The sequence below is a fragment of the Cydia fagiglandana genome, chromosome 10, assembly GCF_963556715.1.
Source record: "Cydia fagiglandana chromosome 10, ilCydFagi1.1, whole genome shotgun sequence".
In the NCBI taxonomy this organism is placed as follows: Eukaryota; Metazoa; Arthropoda; class Insecta; order Lepidoptera; family Tortricidae; genus Cydia; species Cydia fagiglandana.
This window is the reverse complement of record NC_085941.1, coordinates 14,730,424-14,749,438: the sequence shown is the minus strand read 5'-3', so window position 1 is coordinate 14,749,438 and position 19,015 is coordinate 14,730,424. Positions and strand designations below refer to the sequence as shown.

At 35.2% G+C, this 19,015-nt stretch overlaps 1 protein-coding gene and 1 long non-coding RNA gene across 2 annotated transcripts; both read right to left on the bottom strand.

The window, feature by feature from the left end:
* Positions 1–15,724: 15,724 nt before the first annotated feature.
* On the bottom strand, positions 15,725–17,076 carry LOC134668243 (glycylpeptide N-tetradecanoyltransferase-like). Its single transcript, XM_063525736.1, has one exon. The coding sequence runs from the start codon at positions 16,943–16,945 to the stop codon at positions 15,725–15,727; it is 1,221 nt and encodes a 406-aa protein (XP_063381806.1). The 5' UTR covers positions 16,946–17,076.
* Positions 17,077–17,586: 510 nt separating this feature from the next.
* On the bottom strand, positions 17,587–18,307 carry LOC134668242 (uncharacterized). Its single transcript, XR_010098751.1, has 3 exons — positions 18,130–18,307; positions 17,852–18,018; positions 17,587–17,778 (listed from the first exon to the last, which is right to left on the bottom strand). It is a non-coding gene; the product is annotated as an uncharacterized LOC134668242 (long non-coding RNA).
* Between the last annotated feature and the right edge of the window lie 708 nt (positions 18,308–19,015).

The following is a 19,015-nucleotide window of genomic DNA, read 5'->3' as shown; positions in this document are numbered from 1 at the left end:
TAATTATGTTTGTTTAATTTTGTAATAATATTTCGTGGAAATTGCGAAAGAACATAGTTCAAATACAGAGTAGAAAAATATCTTTTTAAAATAGAAACAATGGCAATGTTAAATATATAAATTTTCCAGCAGTATCTCGTAGGATTTTTTTTTAATTACTTTACTCCCCCATTTATGTAATAAACTCTTATATTCTAATATATCTACAGCGTCATTATTATTATTATACAGGGTCATTTTTGGACCGTTAGCCATATTGTGCGAGGTGATTAGGTAGGCCATACTGAACAACTCCCAACCAACTCCAAAATCACAAAAAGTTTTTTGGCCGTTTCATACATTTTGGTCGAGTGGATGCCGATATTTTCTACGGGAAGGCCAGATTTTTTTTTGGGATTTCGGTGTTGGTTCCATAAAAAAAGTTGTTCACTATGACCTACCTAATCACCTCGCACAATATGGCTAATGGTCCAAAAATTACCCTGTATATATTTGGAATAAAAATAGATAAGTACATAAACTTTTTTATTTTGACACAAAGCAATACCGCAGAATTTTTAAATGCAGTTTAAATGCATCTTACTCTTATAATAAAACGTAAACACTTGTCGATGCACTACAAACCTAAAATTGCTAAACATTGTTATTTCAAAATTATATACGAATGTATTAACCGTCATCTACATACTTTTGCAAAAACTGTAAATCTGTAAGTAGAGAGTTCGTGCACTTAGCTAATTGGCATCAAAAGTATTAATTATGTCCGGAAGTTGTAGCTAAAAGGCTCCGAGGGTGCATCTCAATGGGTAAATCTAAGTTCACCTCTCTCGAAAATAGAAACGACAGAAATGTAGTAGTTATTTGGAAAACCCTCGAGTTTTAGCAAAAGTCGTCCATGCACGCCATGAAATGAAAACAGAAAAATAATGTTAAAAAGTCTACTAAAAAATAATGTTGATTAAAATGACTTTTACAACATTGTGGTTCTTATAGAAAACTCGAAAGTTTCTTGATTTTGAGTGTAATCAGTGCCTTGATTTAACAAACTGTAAAACAATAGTATTATAACAGAGTAATGAAAATCAAAGTGTTTCAGATCATTTTAAATTAACAATAACATTATTTAGCACCCTGGTAATTTTAGTACAATTGCTTTTAATGGTATTTCATTAAGCAGTTTTCAGGTGAAACTACTCGAATGCAATTAAAATATAACAAGTGAAATTAACACATCAAAATGTGAAATAAACAACATTTCCAAGCGAAACTTTAACACTTACGTAATTAAAGGTTTCAGTTATGAAATGAACCCGGTATAAATGGTATAATACGGCTAGTCGTAAAATGAGGCGTTTCAGCATCAAGTGCAATAACTTTCTAGGTTCACGACTTGAGTCACGCGTTTTACGTCAGCAATAAAAAGGTAGCAGTGAAATAAAATAAATAATTGAATCCATGAAGCCCAGTGGATTCAATTATTTATTAACCCACTTCTTTATATCAGAATCTTCAGATGGAATTACAAAATGAATAATGTATTTTTTTTTATAAATTAGCGGTCTACGTATATTTTCTAGTACTGAATCATTTTTTGAAAATTATCATGCATTGTATATTACACTTTATTGTGTTTAAGATATACGTACGTACGTAAAATGAATGCTATTTATATATATCAGGTAACAATATTAACGACCTACATTGTATAGGCGATACCCGTGAAAGATATTATCAGAAAGTTTCAACGCCTACGAAAGAATACCAAAATAGAATCTCTTAGCCTTCGACGCTATCTCATCACTCAAAATATTCTCGGAAAGTCCCTAACAATTACTTTTCTTTTTAACGCCGGATGATACGGACTGAAAAATTTTCACAAACTTTCGCTGTCTTGAATTTTAGAACAATGTAAAAAAGGGTGTTCCAACTCTTACGCTTAATTGACGTTGTTTTTGTTGGGAACAAACAAAAGGTTCATTATTTGGAACAACTTTTTCCACGGAGTTCGCGGCGCTAATCAGACGGAAAGGGTTCTTTGAAACTTTTTGTTATAACCGAGTTCAATCAATCAGCCTTGGCCTGGCTAATTTTTTTGCTGAGCTCATTAACAAGTAAACGTATAGCTATATATTATGGTTATCGAGTTCAGTGAAAGGAAAATTCAACAAAATTCACATATAATGTACCTACTTTACTGAAAACTGCTTTGTACGGATTTTTTCTACTGAAAGTGACCCGTTTTGATTGCTTTTGAGTGTGTGTAGTTAGCATCACAGAATGAAGTTGTCTACGAATGTTCCATGTTATAGTTTTCTCCAAAGCACTTAATTATTTTGATTTGCTGTTGTATTCCATTACGAAAAAGAAACCATCAAGTTTTTAACTGTTATTTAACAAAAAATGAAACTACATACAGAGGCCATTAGCTAGCATTTGAACTGCACGTGGTAATGGTTTTAATCTTACGGACAGACGGACAAATCCGCGATAATGCTGACGGTATTCGAAAAGAGCGTAACAACACACGACGAACAAAGGCCCATAGTAAATAATAATAATAAATAATAAATATTATAGGACATTCTTACACAGATTGACTAAGTCCCACAGTAAGCTCAAGAAGGCTTGTGTTGTGGGTACTCAGACAACGATATATATAATATACAAATACTTAAATACATAGAAAACGGCCATGACTCAGGAACAAATATCTGTATCATCATAGTACATTTCATTATTTTAAAATAGCTTGTGTGGAATAAAATTTGGTAAAGTGTGAGTGCGGTTGGCAACACAATCTACAAGTACTTCTACGAAAATATTGGGTTTCATTTGGGACTTGAATGGGACAATAGATAAATAAAAATCATAGAGGTAAGTAAATTAATATACGGTAAACGTACTGGTGCTCGACGCGCGGTCCCTGTACATAGTGTACATATCATCTTGAAAACTTAAGTCATTGTCAATAGAGGTGACGGCAAGGTGTCATCTAATGGGTATTAGCATGTCGAGCACTAGTACGTTTACCTTAAAAGAAGATATCAAATTTAATTGGTAGGTTCTTTCACCTACTACACAATCGATGTGTATAATACCAGCTCATTCGATTCAAACGAGCAATATTCAGTAAATTATTCATAATAGAATTAATCCCCTTGACTAAGCATTCCTATGAATCTCCGGCCCTTTCAAGTTGCCCAACTTATCTTGTTATAAGTTTCGGTTATTTATCATTATCGTCGTCAACTTGAGCGAGATTGGGCCTAAAATGAGATAAAAATATGGTATTATTTATTAAAATTTTAGATCTATATACAATATAGTCCTCCTCATCGCTTTCGATGACGGTGACCCTAAATAAACATTATTGACGTTTTGTTTTTAGATCTACGGAGGTATTGATAATTAATTACCTAATTATTCACATTTGCAATTTAGTTACCTATATATTATAACAAACATACGACTATTAACGTCATAATATGATTTCCATATTGATTAATCCACAACCTGGTACATCTCTATTTTAAGCGCTTTCTTTGCTTCCAATAACACTATATTCTCGCTAACCGACCAAATCGTTATTTAGTGGGTGCAACTGCAGTCTTCTATTTACGTTAGCTCCACATAACCATTAATACCTTAGCGCGTTTCTTTTTAGCTTTGCTGAGATGTTTATTCGACTATGATATAACACTGGGTCTTTTGAAACTTTAGTAAGTTTACGAATGTTTCGTGTATTTAAAACTTTCCTACAATCTCATGACATGAAATTGATACGAGCAAGTTACGCGACCGAAGTTTCTCATGATAAAACATCGTATAAACAATTAAACAACAGCCCCTTGGTTCTGTGCTTCATTGACTACAAGAAAGCCTTCGACTGCGTGCAATGGGACAAACTGTGGAATGTTCTACTCGAAATGGGAGCCCCTGAGCACCTCGTTGCTTTGATCAAGAGTCTGTACGCTGAAAACCGTTCGTTCATTAGAATAGGCACTGAATGCTCCAATATGTTCCAAACAAAAAAGGGAGTGAGACAGGGGTGCATCTTGTCTCCTGCACTTTTTAACATATATGGAGAATACATCATTCGGAAAACCATCGAAAATTGGGACAAGGGTTTCCCTATTGGTGGGAAAAGGTTATCGAATCTCCGATATGCAGACGACACCATTCTTTTGGCAACATCAATGGAAGACATGAGTGAATTATTTCAAAGACTCGAATTAGAAAGTGGCAACGTAGGTCTCGCTGTGAACAGAGCGAAAACCAAAGTGATGGTGGTGGATCGAGCCGGAAAGTTAGCAAATGTCACCTGCAACATTCCTGGCATTGATATAGTCGACCGCTATATTTACCTGGGTTCCCAAATCTGCAATGATGGCAAATGTGTGTCCGAGATAAGAAGGCGAATCGGGATGGCAAAGGATGCTATGACCCGTTTAAATAACATTTGGAAGAAAAGGGGGATTGGTATCAAAACCAAGATCAGATTGATACGAGCACTAGTATTCCCTATCTTCCTGTATGGAGTGGAAACGTGGACTATCCTGGCCAGAGAGAGAAAAAGGATTGATGCATTTGAGATGTGGTGCTGGAGACGAATGTTACGAATACCTTGGACGGCGAGACGTACTAATGCATCAATCCTAACCCAGCTCCGAGTGAAAACTCGTCTATCCACCATATGCCAACAGCGTATACTATCATATTTCGGACACACAGTGCGCAGAGGTGACGAAAGTTTGGAAAAACTGATAGTGATTGGACACACCGAAGGCAGGAGATCACGCGGTCGTTCACCAATAAGATGGACCGATCAAGTTAAAGACTCGTCATCCTCTGCTTTCTACACGGTCGTCAGAGACGCGTTGGACAGAAACCGGTGGAGACAGATCATCCGCTCCAGATGCAACCCTGATACTGACCACGATCCTCAGACATGAGGGACCGACCAAAGAGAGAGAAACAATTAAACAGGTATTCATAACATCGTTGTTATGGAGGAATGAAAATTTTTAACAAACGTGTATAAGCAGTCAAACAAACTTTGTTCATTAGTTTCCTTTCAAGAAAATGTATCTTTAAAGTATTTCTTTGTTTCTTGTACATATATCCGATCCATTTATTTATACAAAACTAATTGAATTAGTTTTATAATTTTTTGTCAAAAGTAGTTTTCATCAATGCAGGTTGAGAAAATTAGTTTAACAATTGATAACACGTTTTAGTTTGAAATGGTTTTAATGGTAACAACGATTTAATATATTACCGTATGTAATTTTGTATTCCTTCTTTGGTTCAAGTTGCTACAAATACCGCCTGCAACGAAAGACGTCTTAAAGTAAATAGAGAAATACTGCGGGTCACGTGACGCAGGGCTCAATGGGACCAATTAGAGGGACCCGGCCCATGAAAAGGACCGAGATTCCTTATTCTGGAGGGCGTAATATTTCTTTAGTTACCGTTGAGAAACATTGTGGTTCACAAAATATTCAGCAAGTGCAAATATATTTTATAACAATTGAAGTGAAGCCGTAATATTATCATCTGGAAAAAGTAAGAGATTTATCCCCTTGACGTTATTGAGATTCTTATTATTTACTAGCTGTTGCCCGCGACTTCGTCCGCGTGGAATCTTATCTTCAACATTTTAAATCTTTAGTACCTATAATTTTCATATCCAAGCAATGTTGAAATTAAGTACTTTTCTTTTTTAGCAAGTTGTATGAAGTTTTAAGTCAAGTGGATTTTGATGTTGGTTGCAGAAATTACTTTTCTTGTATTCTCATAATAGGTACCTATGCCCTTACACAAAGATTCAAGTTCCGCATTCCGCACTCACAAAATATCTGATCTCCATACAAACTTTCAACCCCTTTCTCACCACCTTGGGGGATGATTTTCAAAAATGCTTGAATTAGTTTTCATGTTTATTAATTTATTACCTTTTTTTTCTAAAAAGTTAAAGTTCCTAGCTTAAAATTAAATTTACACCCCAAGACGAATTTTCATCCCCTATTGCAACGTTTTTGGAAATTCAATCCCTAAGGGGGCTATTAGGGATTGAATTTCCAAAAACGTTGCTATTACTTTTTTTGTAATCGGCTATTATGTCTTTCTAAGAAGTTTCAAAGCGTTTGTAATGGATTCAAACTTTGAACCCCATTTTAACCCTGTTAGGGGATGAATTTCACAAATCGCTGAAATCACTTTTATTGTCTTCTAATAATATCCCCAAATACAAAGATTCAAATCCCGCGCTCGAAAAAAATGCATGATATCCATACAAACTTTCAACCCCGTTTTCACCACCATAGGGATGAATTTTCAAAAACGCTGAAATTAGTTTTCTTGTATTTTAATATAATACCTTTTTACAAAGTTTCAAGTTCCTAGCTTCAAATAAAATTTGCACCTGAAGACGAACTTTCATCCCCTTTTTAACCCCCTTAGGGGTTGAATTTCCAAGAACGTTACAATTACTTTTTTTTTGTAATCGGCTATTATGCCTTTCTAAGAATTTTCAAAGCATTTGTAATGGATTTAAACTTTGAAACCCATTTTAACCCTGTTAGGGGATGAATTTCACAAAACGCTGAAATTACTTTTATTGTCTTCTAATAGTATCCCCAAATACAAAGATTCAAGTCCCGCGCTCGAAAAAATGTTTGATATCCATACAAACTTTCAACCCCTTTTTCACCACCTTAGGGGATGAATTTTCAAAAACGCTGAAATGAGTTTTCTTGTATTTTAATTTAAAACGTTTTTACAAAGTTTCAAGTTCCTTGCTTAAAATAAAATTTGCACCCGCAGACGAACTTCCATCCCCTTTTTGACCCCCTTAGGGGTTGAAATTCCAAAAACGTTGCAATCACTTTTTTTTGCAAGCGGCTATTATGCCTTTCTAAGATGTTTCAAAACCATTTGTAATGGATTCAAACTTTGAATCCCTTTTTAACCCTGTTAGGGGATGAATTTTACAATACGCTGAAATTACTTTTCCTGTCTTCTAATAATATCCCTAAATACAAAGATTCAAGCCCCACACTCGAAAAAATGTTTGATATCCATACAAATTTTCAACCCCTTTTTCACCACCTTAGGGGTTGAATTTTCAAAAACGCTGAAATTAGTTTTCTTGTATTTTAATAATACATCTTTTAACGAAGTTTCAAATTCGTAGCTCAAAAGAAAACTTTAACCCCATACAAACTTTCATCCCCTTTTTAACCCTGTTAGGGGATGAATTTTACAAAACGCTGAAATTACTTTTATTGTCTTCTAATAATATCCCCAAATACAAAGATTCAAGTCCCGCGCTCGAAAAATTTTTTGATATCCATACAAACTTTCAACCCCTTTTTCACCACCTTGGGGGATGAATTTTCTAAAACGCTGAAATTAGTTTTCTTGTATTTGAATTTGATACTTATTTACAAAGTTTCAAGTTCCTAGCTTAAAATAAAATTTGCACCCGAAGACGAACTTTCATCCCCTTTTTTACCCCCTTAGGGGTTGAATTTCCAAAAAACGTTGCAATCACTTTTTTTGTAATCGGCTATTATGCCTTTCTACGAAGTTTCAAAGCATTTGTAATGGATTAAAATTTTCAACCCCTTTTTAACCCTGTTAGGGGATGAATTTTACGAAACGCTGAAATTACTTTTCCTGTCTTCTAATAATATCCCTAAATACAAAGATTCAAGTCCATCACTTGAAATTTTTTTTGATATCCATACAAACTTTCAACCCCTTTTTCACCACCTTAGGGGATGAATTTTCAAAAACGCTGAAATTAGTTTTCTTGTATTTTAATAATATATCTTATTACGAAATTTCAAATTCCTAGCTTAAAAAAAAACTTTAACCCCATACAAACTTTCATCCCCTTTTTAACCCCTTTAGGGGTTGAATTTCTCAAAATCGCTTCTTATCTCTTGTACACTTTATAAATGCAATCTGGTGTGCAAATTTCAACTTTCTGGCTTTTGTAGTTTCGGCTCTGCGTTGATGAATCAGTCAGTCAGTCAGTTAGTCAGTCAGTCAGTCAGGACACTTGCATTTATATATATAGATAGATAGATAGATTATCGCGTGATATGAAAAAAAATATTTCCCTGCTTAGGTACTTAAATATATCCGACAAGGTTAGTCAGAACCAATATCAAAAGCAACCGTTAGTTATAAAATATACAGTTCAAATATACAAGTACACTGCCCTATTAAAACTAAACAATTCGTAGGTACATCGAAACAACAAAAGAAACTACCTACCTGCTATACTGCCTCGCGGAATAAGGCCCTGAATTTTATTTTATTTCTTTTCAGGGGAGGACTAATGAGGAGCATCGCAATACATTATGCACTGAGACGGTCTTTTGATACGAGGGATATTGAATTGATAGCTGTATCGTGTCCGTCTCGAACAATACTTCTGAAATGAGGATGGGTTTACTTGTAGAGGTCAAGCTACTTTAGTGGTGATTTTATAAATTGCTGTAGATTTAGTTAATTTTGCTTAAATATTTCATTTAGGTAAGCTAAAGTTCTTGTTCTCCTCGGCGAAATAATACTTAAATCACTTTGTCCAAACGAAGTTAAATAAAAGGCCACTACAATTCAACCGAGCCGCTAGTCGAACTAACGAGGCCCTTTAAGACGATGCAAGGGTCGGGACCTAATTAGGCGTGAAGTCAGCCTAAGAGCTACTTAACCCTCAAAGCCTTTGCTTATGACCCGCAGTCTCCACATGTCCGGTTAGAGACTCGAGACGGCTTGAAAACTGTTGGAAATGCGCAGTTATGGAAAATATTTTCGTATCCGTAGACGTTTATCTGTAAAAGTGTTCAACTCGTTAGTAAACTCTTATACCTACTTATTATTTTAAATTGGTTGTTATTGTAGATTTCTTCTATGACTTGTAAGAACGCCGGTAGAACGACTTAGATTATTAAGAAGTTATTAAGAGTACTTCAATAAGTTGCATGCAGTAATATTTTATTTACAATATAAAGTTAGTAAAAATATAATCTTGTTTTGGAACTTGGAACTAAGGCAGTTGTCAAATATTTAGTTATGTGCGATTCAATGTAAGCCTGCAAGATAAGGTAAACTTTGAAGTTAGTTTTGGTTAAAGTGTTTGTATAATATATATATTATAATTTACTTGTGCTAAACATACTAACAGTTTTTTTTCTCTATGCATTAATATAAAATTAATATCAAAACATCACTACTATGTCTCTACAATATATCGTCTTTGGAAAAATTCTTCATTCATTTTAAACTAGAGGTTTATTCGTAAAAAATGCACCATTAAGAATAAAAATAAACATAATTGTTGACACAACTTTAGTACTCAGAAGCTTAGCAAAAAAGGAAAAAGGGGGAAAATATCATACTCTCTGAAGTTGCCTATAACAGCTCTCAGACACCAAACATGCCCGCAATTTGCGCGTAGAGCGCTCTCGGCGACACTCCTGACACTTATGCACGATTAAACTCCGAGGCATCTTCAAAAGTTTGAGAATCATTAGGAGAGTTTTTCTGGAGCCCTTATTCTGTTTACTTGTTGCAGTAATTGGTTTGGTGGTTGGGTCCGTCTATTATGAAATATAGGGCCTACATTTTTATGTAAAAACGACGACGGTTTCGAGATTTTCTTTTCATCAATGAAAGTTACCCATATTTTTGTTTGTACATTGTCATTAATATACGGAACTTCGCTGGACCAATATTACAGGGTTCTATGTTACATTTTCAAGATAGTTTAAATTCGACTTAATGTCACTATGACAATGTTCAAATTTCAGTTCGATAAAAGTGAAACATAGAACCCTGTAATATCGGGCCAGCGACTTGCTAACTATGTAAACAAACCGCCATATTGGTATTGTCTCTGAATTATGAATTTACTAGTAAGTTTGGTTTACATAGTTAGCAAGTTCCATAGAATGACACTTTATAAGAATTTATTTAATTTACTTAATAACGTAGTTACGTTTACTGGAGGCAATTTAAGCTGTACAGTAAAGAGTGTGTAAAACTCCCAAAAGCTTCTTGGCTTCTACCTTTAAAATATTCCACAAATAAGTGTTCCGTAAACAAAGTTTTGTACGGAACACTAACTAGATAATAAAAGAACAGCGAATATAAAACAGGTACGGCCGCATTTTAGCCTAATCCGGAACGTAGACACTTCGCTCGCGCTTTGCCGTCGCTCGGTCAAATAAATTTACTTTTGTATTGATTGTATTGTAATTTCAATAGAATAGTTAGTAGTAGCAAAATGAATCATACCAAAGACATATACAACTTCGTATAAGATGAATAAAGTCTAAGAAAAAAACGTGCGTGCCTCAGAAATCAAGAAAAAATAATTTTCGAATAGATGGCGCACACACCTTTGGCCTATGCTCGGCTAGATGGCGTAACGACACCGTTTCATATTTAACAATTTTAACACATAGATATCAGGGAATGAACTATTGAACATAGGTCAAAATTATATAAAAATAATAATAGTACATTGTGTATTAAGGGCGGGAAATAAGAAATTACGAACGAGTGTCAATTTTAAGCCCGACGCGAAGCGAGGGCTTAAAATGTTCACGAGTTCGGAATTTCTTTACCGCCCGTGGCACACACAATGTTTTTCATCACACTTGTAAGGAAAAAGGAGAATTAATAAAAACAAACTTCTGTATAAAACACTTTTCCGCCCTAGGGCGAAAATTTCAATTTCCCGCCCGCAAGCCCTACGTGTAAATAAGTGTTTTTCATCACACTTGCTCGGAAAATATTTTTTCCGCCCTAGGGCGAAAATTTCAATTTCCCGCCCGCAAGCCCTACGTGTAAATACATCTTTTCCGAGCAAGTGTGATGAAAAATAATTTTTTAATACAGTTGCTCAAAAAGTGCTACTTTACGTAGCTGTTTAGCGTGCGGAAAGTTGGTTATCTCGAACTAGTGCTTTTTACTTTTCCAATTTTTTTAAATTTATACTTGTTCCAATTCACGACTACTTATTGATGAGTGTTAATATTAGTTTCCTTTAAACGTCGTAATCAGCATAAAAACCTACCGTTAATGTAAGAATACGAAAAATATTACATATTTCATATTTAATTACTTACCTCTTCATCATTATAACACGTTTATTTTTTAATATTCAATATTGATAATTCCGTTCTTAATAAGTTGACTGAATGGAACGGAATAGCTGCCAAACGCCCATAGATATAATATACTTAAAGACGACGTCTAACCGAGCTGTCACTGTTACCACTTTTGTTTAGTGTACGATTAACAATGTTTTTCTTATTTTTTCGCAACTGTATTAAAAAACGTCGTTCGATACACGTGCGGAAATGTCATTCTTCACTCGTCCCGAGTCTTGCCACGAGCCGCAGGTCTCGGTACTCGTGAAGTAATGACATACCTTCCGCACTAGCATCGAAATGTACTATATCCATTATATACAATTTTTTTTGATAATTTTATACGTCTTTATATTGAGTTTTAGTCATGTGTCGATAGATGGCAGTAATTTTACAATGACTACAAAATTTACTATGACAGGACCCCTCTATACTATCTTTTTTCTTTGATCATACTTAGTAAGCGCTCACTGCAAATAAGAAAAGGTACTTTACTAAATAAATATTACGGCTATATCTTATTTATTGATTTCTATTTAAGAACCATTGGCGCATGAGAGGAGTCCTGTGCTTAGCAGTGGGACGCCTATAAGCTGAATTATTTATTTATTATTATTTAAGAAAAGCTTGGAACTGTCGGAGGTTATTAAGAAGATTTCCTAGACATTCGGAGCGGCCTCCGAACCCGGACTTCTTTAATGATCGCACGAGGAAAATGCCTGGCACTTAAATTGTAAACAGTAGGTAATAGCGTCGTTTTTACAAAGCCCCTTAAATACATTGTAACTATATATATTTTTTTGTTACAACGTTATATTTCGTTACTTTATAGTTATACTATCGTGTTTATGAAGAACCAAAAGGAAACGTTATATAAACTGTAATTTTTAAGTTACTAATCTAGATTTTTTTTTACAATGTAGGTAAATGCTATTTGAACAAACATTTACAATTGACTAAAACTAACTAATGGGGCACGCCATAATATGTCTATCCTGCGTGAAGCTGCAGATTAACTCTGTGGATGACGCCGATGCCGCCTCTAGCGCCTATGGGACACATTTGTTATCTAACAATGACAGTTGACACTTCTCAAATGATGTGAAAAATTGGTCCCATGACAAGTAAAATTTTTCCAACGCCATAGGTATGTTCGCTTAAAGTTCCCTTGATACCTGCTGGTTCGAACACCTGCAAATAATGAGCGAGAATCGGGCTGTTAAAAGAATTTTCTATAGGAAAACTGGATCTTATTTCTCTGCACATCTCTGTTACTGGATATAGTCTGTGTTATGCATAAGACAGAGGAAATACGTAGGTAATAAGGCCTGTCTTCCCGGATAGCAGCAATTGAAGGGATGTTTACCAAAACAACAACTGCTTAGAGCGGTTGACACTTTTTTAAGAACATTGTTACGGCTCGATTCGGAAAATGAATTAGATGTCTACTAGACTTCAACAAGTTACGATACGGATAATTTAAAGATATTTGTAAGATAGATATGTCACATTTGACGTTTCCGCGATTCTGGAGGTCCTCTTGAACGATTTCGACAAGTTATGACTTAGATATCCAAGTCACATCTAGTCGATATCTAATGTAGATCTAGTTGATCTCTAAATCGTCTCAAGATCTTGTGATTATCTCGAAATCCGAATAGGCCTGTTAATCGTTTCAGGTGTCAACCAGTGTAGTCAGTTATGTTGTTTTTGTAAACAAGGGATGTTTACAAAAACAACATAACTGACTTGTACGTGTACGTGTACGGTTGTATTTTCATATTTTACCATGTTAGACTTACCCTGCTCGCAACGCAACACGACGATACATTCTAGTTTGTCAATCCAATAATATTCTGAAAGGTTAAACCTTAAGATAAAAACTGTTACTCCCGTATTCGAACTTCAAGACATTCACAAGAGACTACACGTACTAGATCCATACTAGATGCGTTATAGTTTAGATATCAACTAGTTCTCTTATACAGCACAATTCGGGCAACCAATGTCACTTTTACGTTAGATAGAGTAATATATCTATTAGATGTGAATTGGATCTCTAAGTCATATCCTGTGGAAATCGTTCAAGAGTATCTCCAGAATCGCGCAAATGTCAAATTTGACAGGTTAGATCTTAATCATATCGTTATCGTATCTTGGTGATGCCTAAAAGATGTCTATTTCAAAATCCAGATCGGGCCCTTAGTGGACAATTCGAGGCCACAATCTAATAATCAATTATGCACAGACATTGTATAGCAAGAAGCAAATTTAATGACGAGTTTCCTAATATCGGTTAACTCAATTATATATGCTTTTCCCGTATGCTAGTGATCGTTCCAAGATTTTTTTTGTATCTTCTTCTTCTTCTTCTTCAGTTCTTCACAAAGAAGTAGGTCAATATAATGAGGAGACTAACAATTCCTTGTTTGTACAGTCAAGCCATGTACACACTACCTTAATGTAGGGGCAATGAGGTCGCGTAAACATATTTTTGGCACTTTGTCCGAGTCGATATTTATTACTTTGACTGTACTATTTTCCGCTAGTACATTCTATCCTTCAAAAGGTCAGAAGTCACTACAAATTTCTTATAAGATAAGATCTTTCTTGTGCAAAAACAGCATTATTGCGCGATCCCCAAGGCACCACACTATCTGTGCTCAATTTATATTAAACGACCGAACCCTTGTTGATTTGATTACAAACGATTAATTAAAAGCCCTCCTACTAGCTCTGAAACATTAATGCACCCCATCCCTTTCTATTTCACTTATCCCAAAAGAGACGAAAGTATTCTTAACATATTTTATGTACCTTAATATTGGTGTACGAAAGGGAAATGGAATCTCATTGTAAGTTTAAATCCGCAAAGATTTGGAAGGTGAACGAACTTTGTTCATTTGTTTTTGGCGATAATTATTCCCTGGGATTAGAGTTGGTATCAGAAGCACACAATTGTTAGTGAAATCTGGTTTACTTACTAACTCCTCTGGCACAACAACTCAAATTGTGTCTTGGCCTCCAACACGACTACTCGCCACTGTGCCGTTTCCCGCGAGTTTTCAACCCGGAGCTCGCGCAGTTTCGATGGCTCGGCCATTTTGAGCGAATAGGAGGCGATCGGGCGGCGAAAAGAGCGTTTGAGGGAAAACCGATAGGACGCCGCCCGGTCGGTCGACCTAGGTATCTGGTTCTCTTGCTTAATTTATAGTCTAGGAACTCTAGGAGGTGACTTAACCTAATTACTTGGGCTGCCGATCCTAATACGAGAAAAAAAGTGTCCAAAGATTTTTATTTTCACTCCGTTACTATTATTTATAGACTTTTTATGACGGTAAAGGATTGCAAGGAACGAAATATGAATGAATGATACATGAACATGAATATTCTTAGACACTTTTTCCTCGTAATATAAGTAATTAAGTATCGAAAGCGCTCGTAATGGTAACATTATATTTCTGACCGCAGCTGCACTACTACTTAGTACTGAACGCGTCGCTGTTATTGTCAATTTGCATAGTAAAATGAACAGTAATGCAATTGTCGTTGGAAATGGACTGTCACCTTAATTCTGAGTAGAAATAGCATCATTATCATCATGACGAAATAACATAAAAACTGCCAAATAAAAAATACCGGACAAGTGCGAGTCGGGTTCGCCCACCGAGGGTTCCCTTCTTTCTAGTATTTGTTGTTATAGCAGTAAGAGAAATACAACATTTGTAAAAACTTCAACCTTAAAAATACATATAAATGACAAAAGCGTACTTCATTACTTATTTTCAAAGCAATTTTCATTAAAAATAAAACTAATAAACAAATAAATGTTATTTTATTTATTTAGAAATAAATAAAATGTATATATTCGATAAATGTTTAATCTGAAACTTCAAATCTAGATATGTACCTACTTTTATAGCCTTTTCGACTAATTTTGAGGATTTTCACATAAACTAAGCTAGTGCTTGCTAGTGTAACTTGTGTATCACCTATACACATTGATTAGAGTTTCAGGTGTATTGATTTGGCTTCAAATTAACTAGCTTGTTTGTGAACACGTGACAGGAAGCCTGAATGGACTGAAGTGAGCACAAACAAAACGAGATACACATACAATACGCGCAATGACGAGAAATAGGTACTTCCATATTTGTTGTTGTAATTCGCTAAATGGGAGGCCTTTTTCCAGTAGTGGGAGTGGGACACTTTTATAGACTCTAAAAAAATCGCTAAAGGCAAATTACCCGTGTAAATGTACCTATATTTTTTAGTTTCATTTTATATCGTCATAATGTTTAAACATTTTGAAATTCACCTTTTCGGGTATTATAAAATGTATGTAAAAACTACTTCAATAATTAATAATTTTATCAAAATAAAGCATAACTCATGCGTAACATTTGAAAACTTTTTTATTACAAAGAAATTTAATATGTGGAATGGGTAGAATCATTTTGAAAGTGTAGGCTGATTAAATAAATAACAATTTCTAACAAAACTTTTAAACAAATATTTTTTTAATATACGACATAAACAAATCAATAATTTCGTTATTGTAGGACTATACCAATTTTATCTGGTGTCATGCTGGGACACCGCCAGTTATACAGATAGTACTGCAAGTTACCATTACCTGAGCGAAATTTCAGTGGTTCCAAGAACTCCTTATTATCCATCAGGTCCAGTGCATAGAAAATATCAAACCCTGAGTTCTTTGCAGTTACCAACGCATCATGCATTAAATCTACCCACGAGGTTTTGGTTGACACATTATAAAATGCATAAGCGGCTTTTATTGTATCATGTACTGGATGATGATCTACCATAGTAAATGGCAGTGTATAATAGCTTACAAAGTCTGTGATAGATCCATCTGATGCTTCCACAACAAAGCTGTCAATAATATCTGTCTGTGGAGTAAACCAATGTTTAAAATCATCCTCATTAAAGATAGGAGTCAAATCAAACTTACTTAAATAGTTTTTTAGCAAAAGAAATGCTTTATCACAATCTCGTGGCTCTAGTTTCCGAAAACCCGACGTCTTAGGCAAATCTGGGAGTTTATAAAGTGTCAGAGTTTTTTTCATAGTTGTGTTTCTTGGTAGATGAGTAAATTTAACATCAATCAGTTTTTTAGGGTTGAGGGATCTAAGCCAATAGCTGCATGTACCAATTGGTTTAGGTAACACGATACCAGCCGTGTAAACAGCTAGATATATCTGACTCAATTTAACTCTCCTATACATCTCTTTCATCAGAAATGGGGCTAACCTTTTACAACGGAGTTTTTTGTGTACGCAAAAGAAGTTAATTTCAACAGCAGTTTGCTCTTGATCATAAATCTTTAACTGGACAGGGACAGCTGAAATAAAGCCCACTAACCTTCCAGACTTGACTAAACGCATGCCACAATGTAGATCCTGTCTATAGCCAGGGGGCTGGAGAACCCACTTAAGGAAATCCATTTGGTAGTTAAAGCGAAACGTGCAATCATCATCTTCCACATAATTTTTATTTAGCAGTGTGTACAATTCTTTCAAGACCAAAGGCTCGTTTATATTTAAGGTATCCCATTTAAAGCCCTCAGGTAAGCTGATTTCTGTTAAATCTGATGGTTCCACATTAAGCCACTCGGGTGACACGATTGGTTCATTAGAAACAACTTTTTCATCAATTTTAGGTACAGGCTGAGTACTCCAAAACTGATATGGCTTGTGGAAGGCTTCTTCAATATTTTTAGCTGGGTCCTGTGCTAGATTGATGGCATCCATTGGCACATTTAAATCTTCAATGGATATGTTTGCATCAGAGTCACAAAAATTGGTCTCTCCAACTGTGCCATTGGCGGCAGCACTTGATCCGCAGTAGTTACAATCGTCACTACTACGTATTTCCTTTTTATTATTCTTCTGTTTGAGTTTAATTTTATTGCTCTTGTGCAATTTTGTGGACTGAGAGGCACTTTTGTCATTTATTTTGCAGAATAATCCTGTAATTATTAAAAGATGATTAATAAAATCCATGATATGAACTCGTTGAACCTTATTTATTAAAGCTAGTCAAATGTCAATGTCCATTCACAGTCAGTGAACACAACACAACTATGACATTAGTCCACGGAGGTGCATTACTCATAATCATACTCAACAACTGCAATCTATGTATAGATTTAGGTAATATAAAATCCTTTTGGATAGTATTCTATAAGACCGATTTAAAATTACTTTATTGACAGCAACAATTCACCCTGAGCCGACCTTTTGTCTAAAAACAAAAATTTAATATTTAAACATAAGGCCGAAACTTATTTATTAATGAGTAGCCTTAATGAATGACGAGAAAACTTTCTTCGGTACTTTCTGCCCGAGATCAAAAGGTTGTGGCAATTCTGCCTTCAGATACTTATAACCCTTCGGCCGCGTATGTAACCGGAGTTTTGTAACCAGTTACATAAAAATAAAAACAGATCTTCATAGGATACTGGTATCCAAGTAATAGGGTTTTTACCTTTACTGATACCTGTATGATTGTTCGTAACTAGTATCCAGTAAGGAATAAAATAATACTCTTATGAAACGATGAGTGATCCGGACCCATGCTTTACCTACGACCTATACCATATTATTTTTTTGTAATTGAAGACATGAAACGATGAGTGATCCGGACCCATGCTTTACCTAGGACCTATACCATATTATTTTTTTGTAATTGAAGACATGGTGACGAATTTCTTGGTGAGAAAAGAGTGAAAAGTACCAGGGCAACAGAAAGTATTAGGAGTTAGTCTACGCTTAGTTCATTATATTTGAGTTGCAAAGTTATGCCCGGTTGTAGCGGTACCGTGCTGCCTACTGTTCTGCCCCACTGCTCTGCCCTCGTGTGAAACTGGCATTACTTGCAATAAAATATATTGTTCGATATTGCGTCTTCAAGAACCTAGGTGTCTATATGCCACCTAGGTGTTATGAAAACGTCAGTTATATAATGAATGTTGAGTGCCATGATATCAAAAGAGGTTGATAATACCATACCTATCTATCTTTCAAGCAGTTACCTACGAGGAATATAAAGTACTTTCTCGTAATCATTAGGAAGTTTTCCTAGGTTGTAACTCGGTTACGTGAAAGGAAAAAAATATATCACTTGGATACCAGTATCCTATGAGGATCATTTTTTCTTCTTAGGTAACTGGTTACAAAACTCCGATTACATACGCGGCCGAAGGGACTTATAAGATTCGTGAACAAAGCTGGGCAACCGTAGGAGGCAAAACGACTTGTCTAGACTCAAAGCCTGCCTAAGTGCTTATTAACCTATTAACCATTATTATTAAATAGTTACTCCTAACATTACCTATTAAATGAAATATTTGGCTTCAAAAGACAACAAGTACTACTAGTTAGTTATATCTACTTATTATAATAGTACATTTCGATGCTAGTGCGGAAGGTATGTCATTACTTCACGAGTACCGAGATATCTTGCCACGAGCCGCAGGCGAGTGGCAAGACTCGGGACGAGTGAAGAATGACATTTCCGCACGTGTATCGAACCACGTTTTTTAATACAGTTGCGAAAAAATAAGAAAAACATTGTTAATCGTACACTAAACAAAAGTGGTAACAGTGACAGCTCGGTTAGACGTCGTCTTTAAGTATATTATATCTATGGGCGTTTGGCAGCTATTCCGTTCCATTCAGTCAACTTATTAAGAACGGAATTTTCAATATTGAATATTAAAAAATAAACGTGTTATAATGATGAAGAGGTAAGTAATTAAATATGAAATATGTAATATTTTTCGTATTCTTACATTAACGGTAGGTTTTTATGCTGATTAC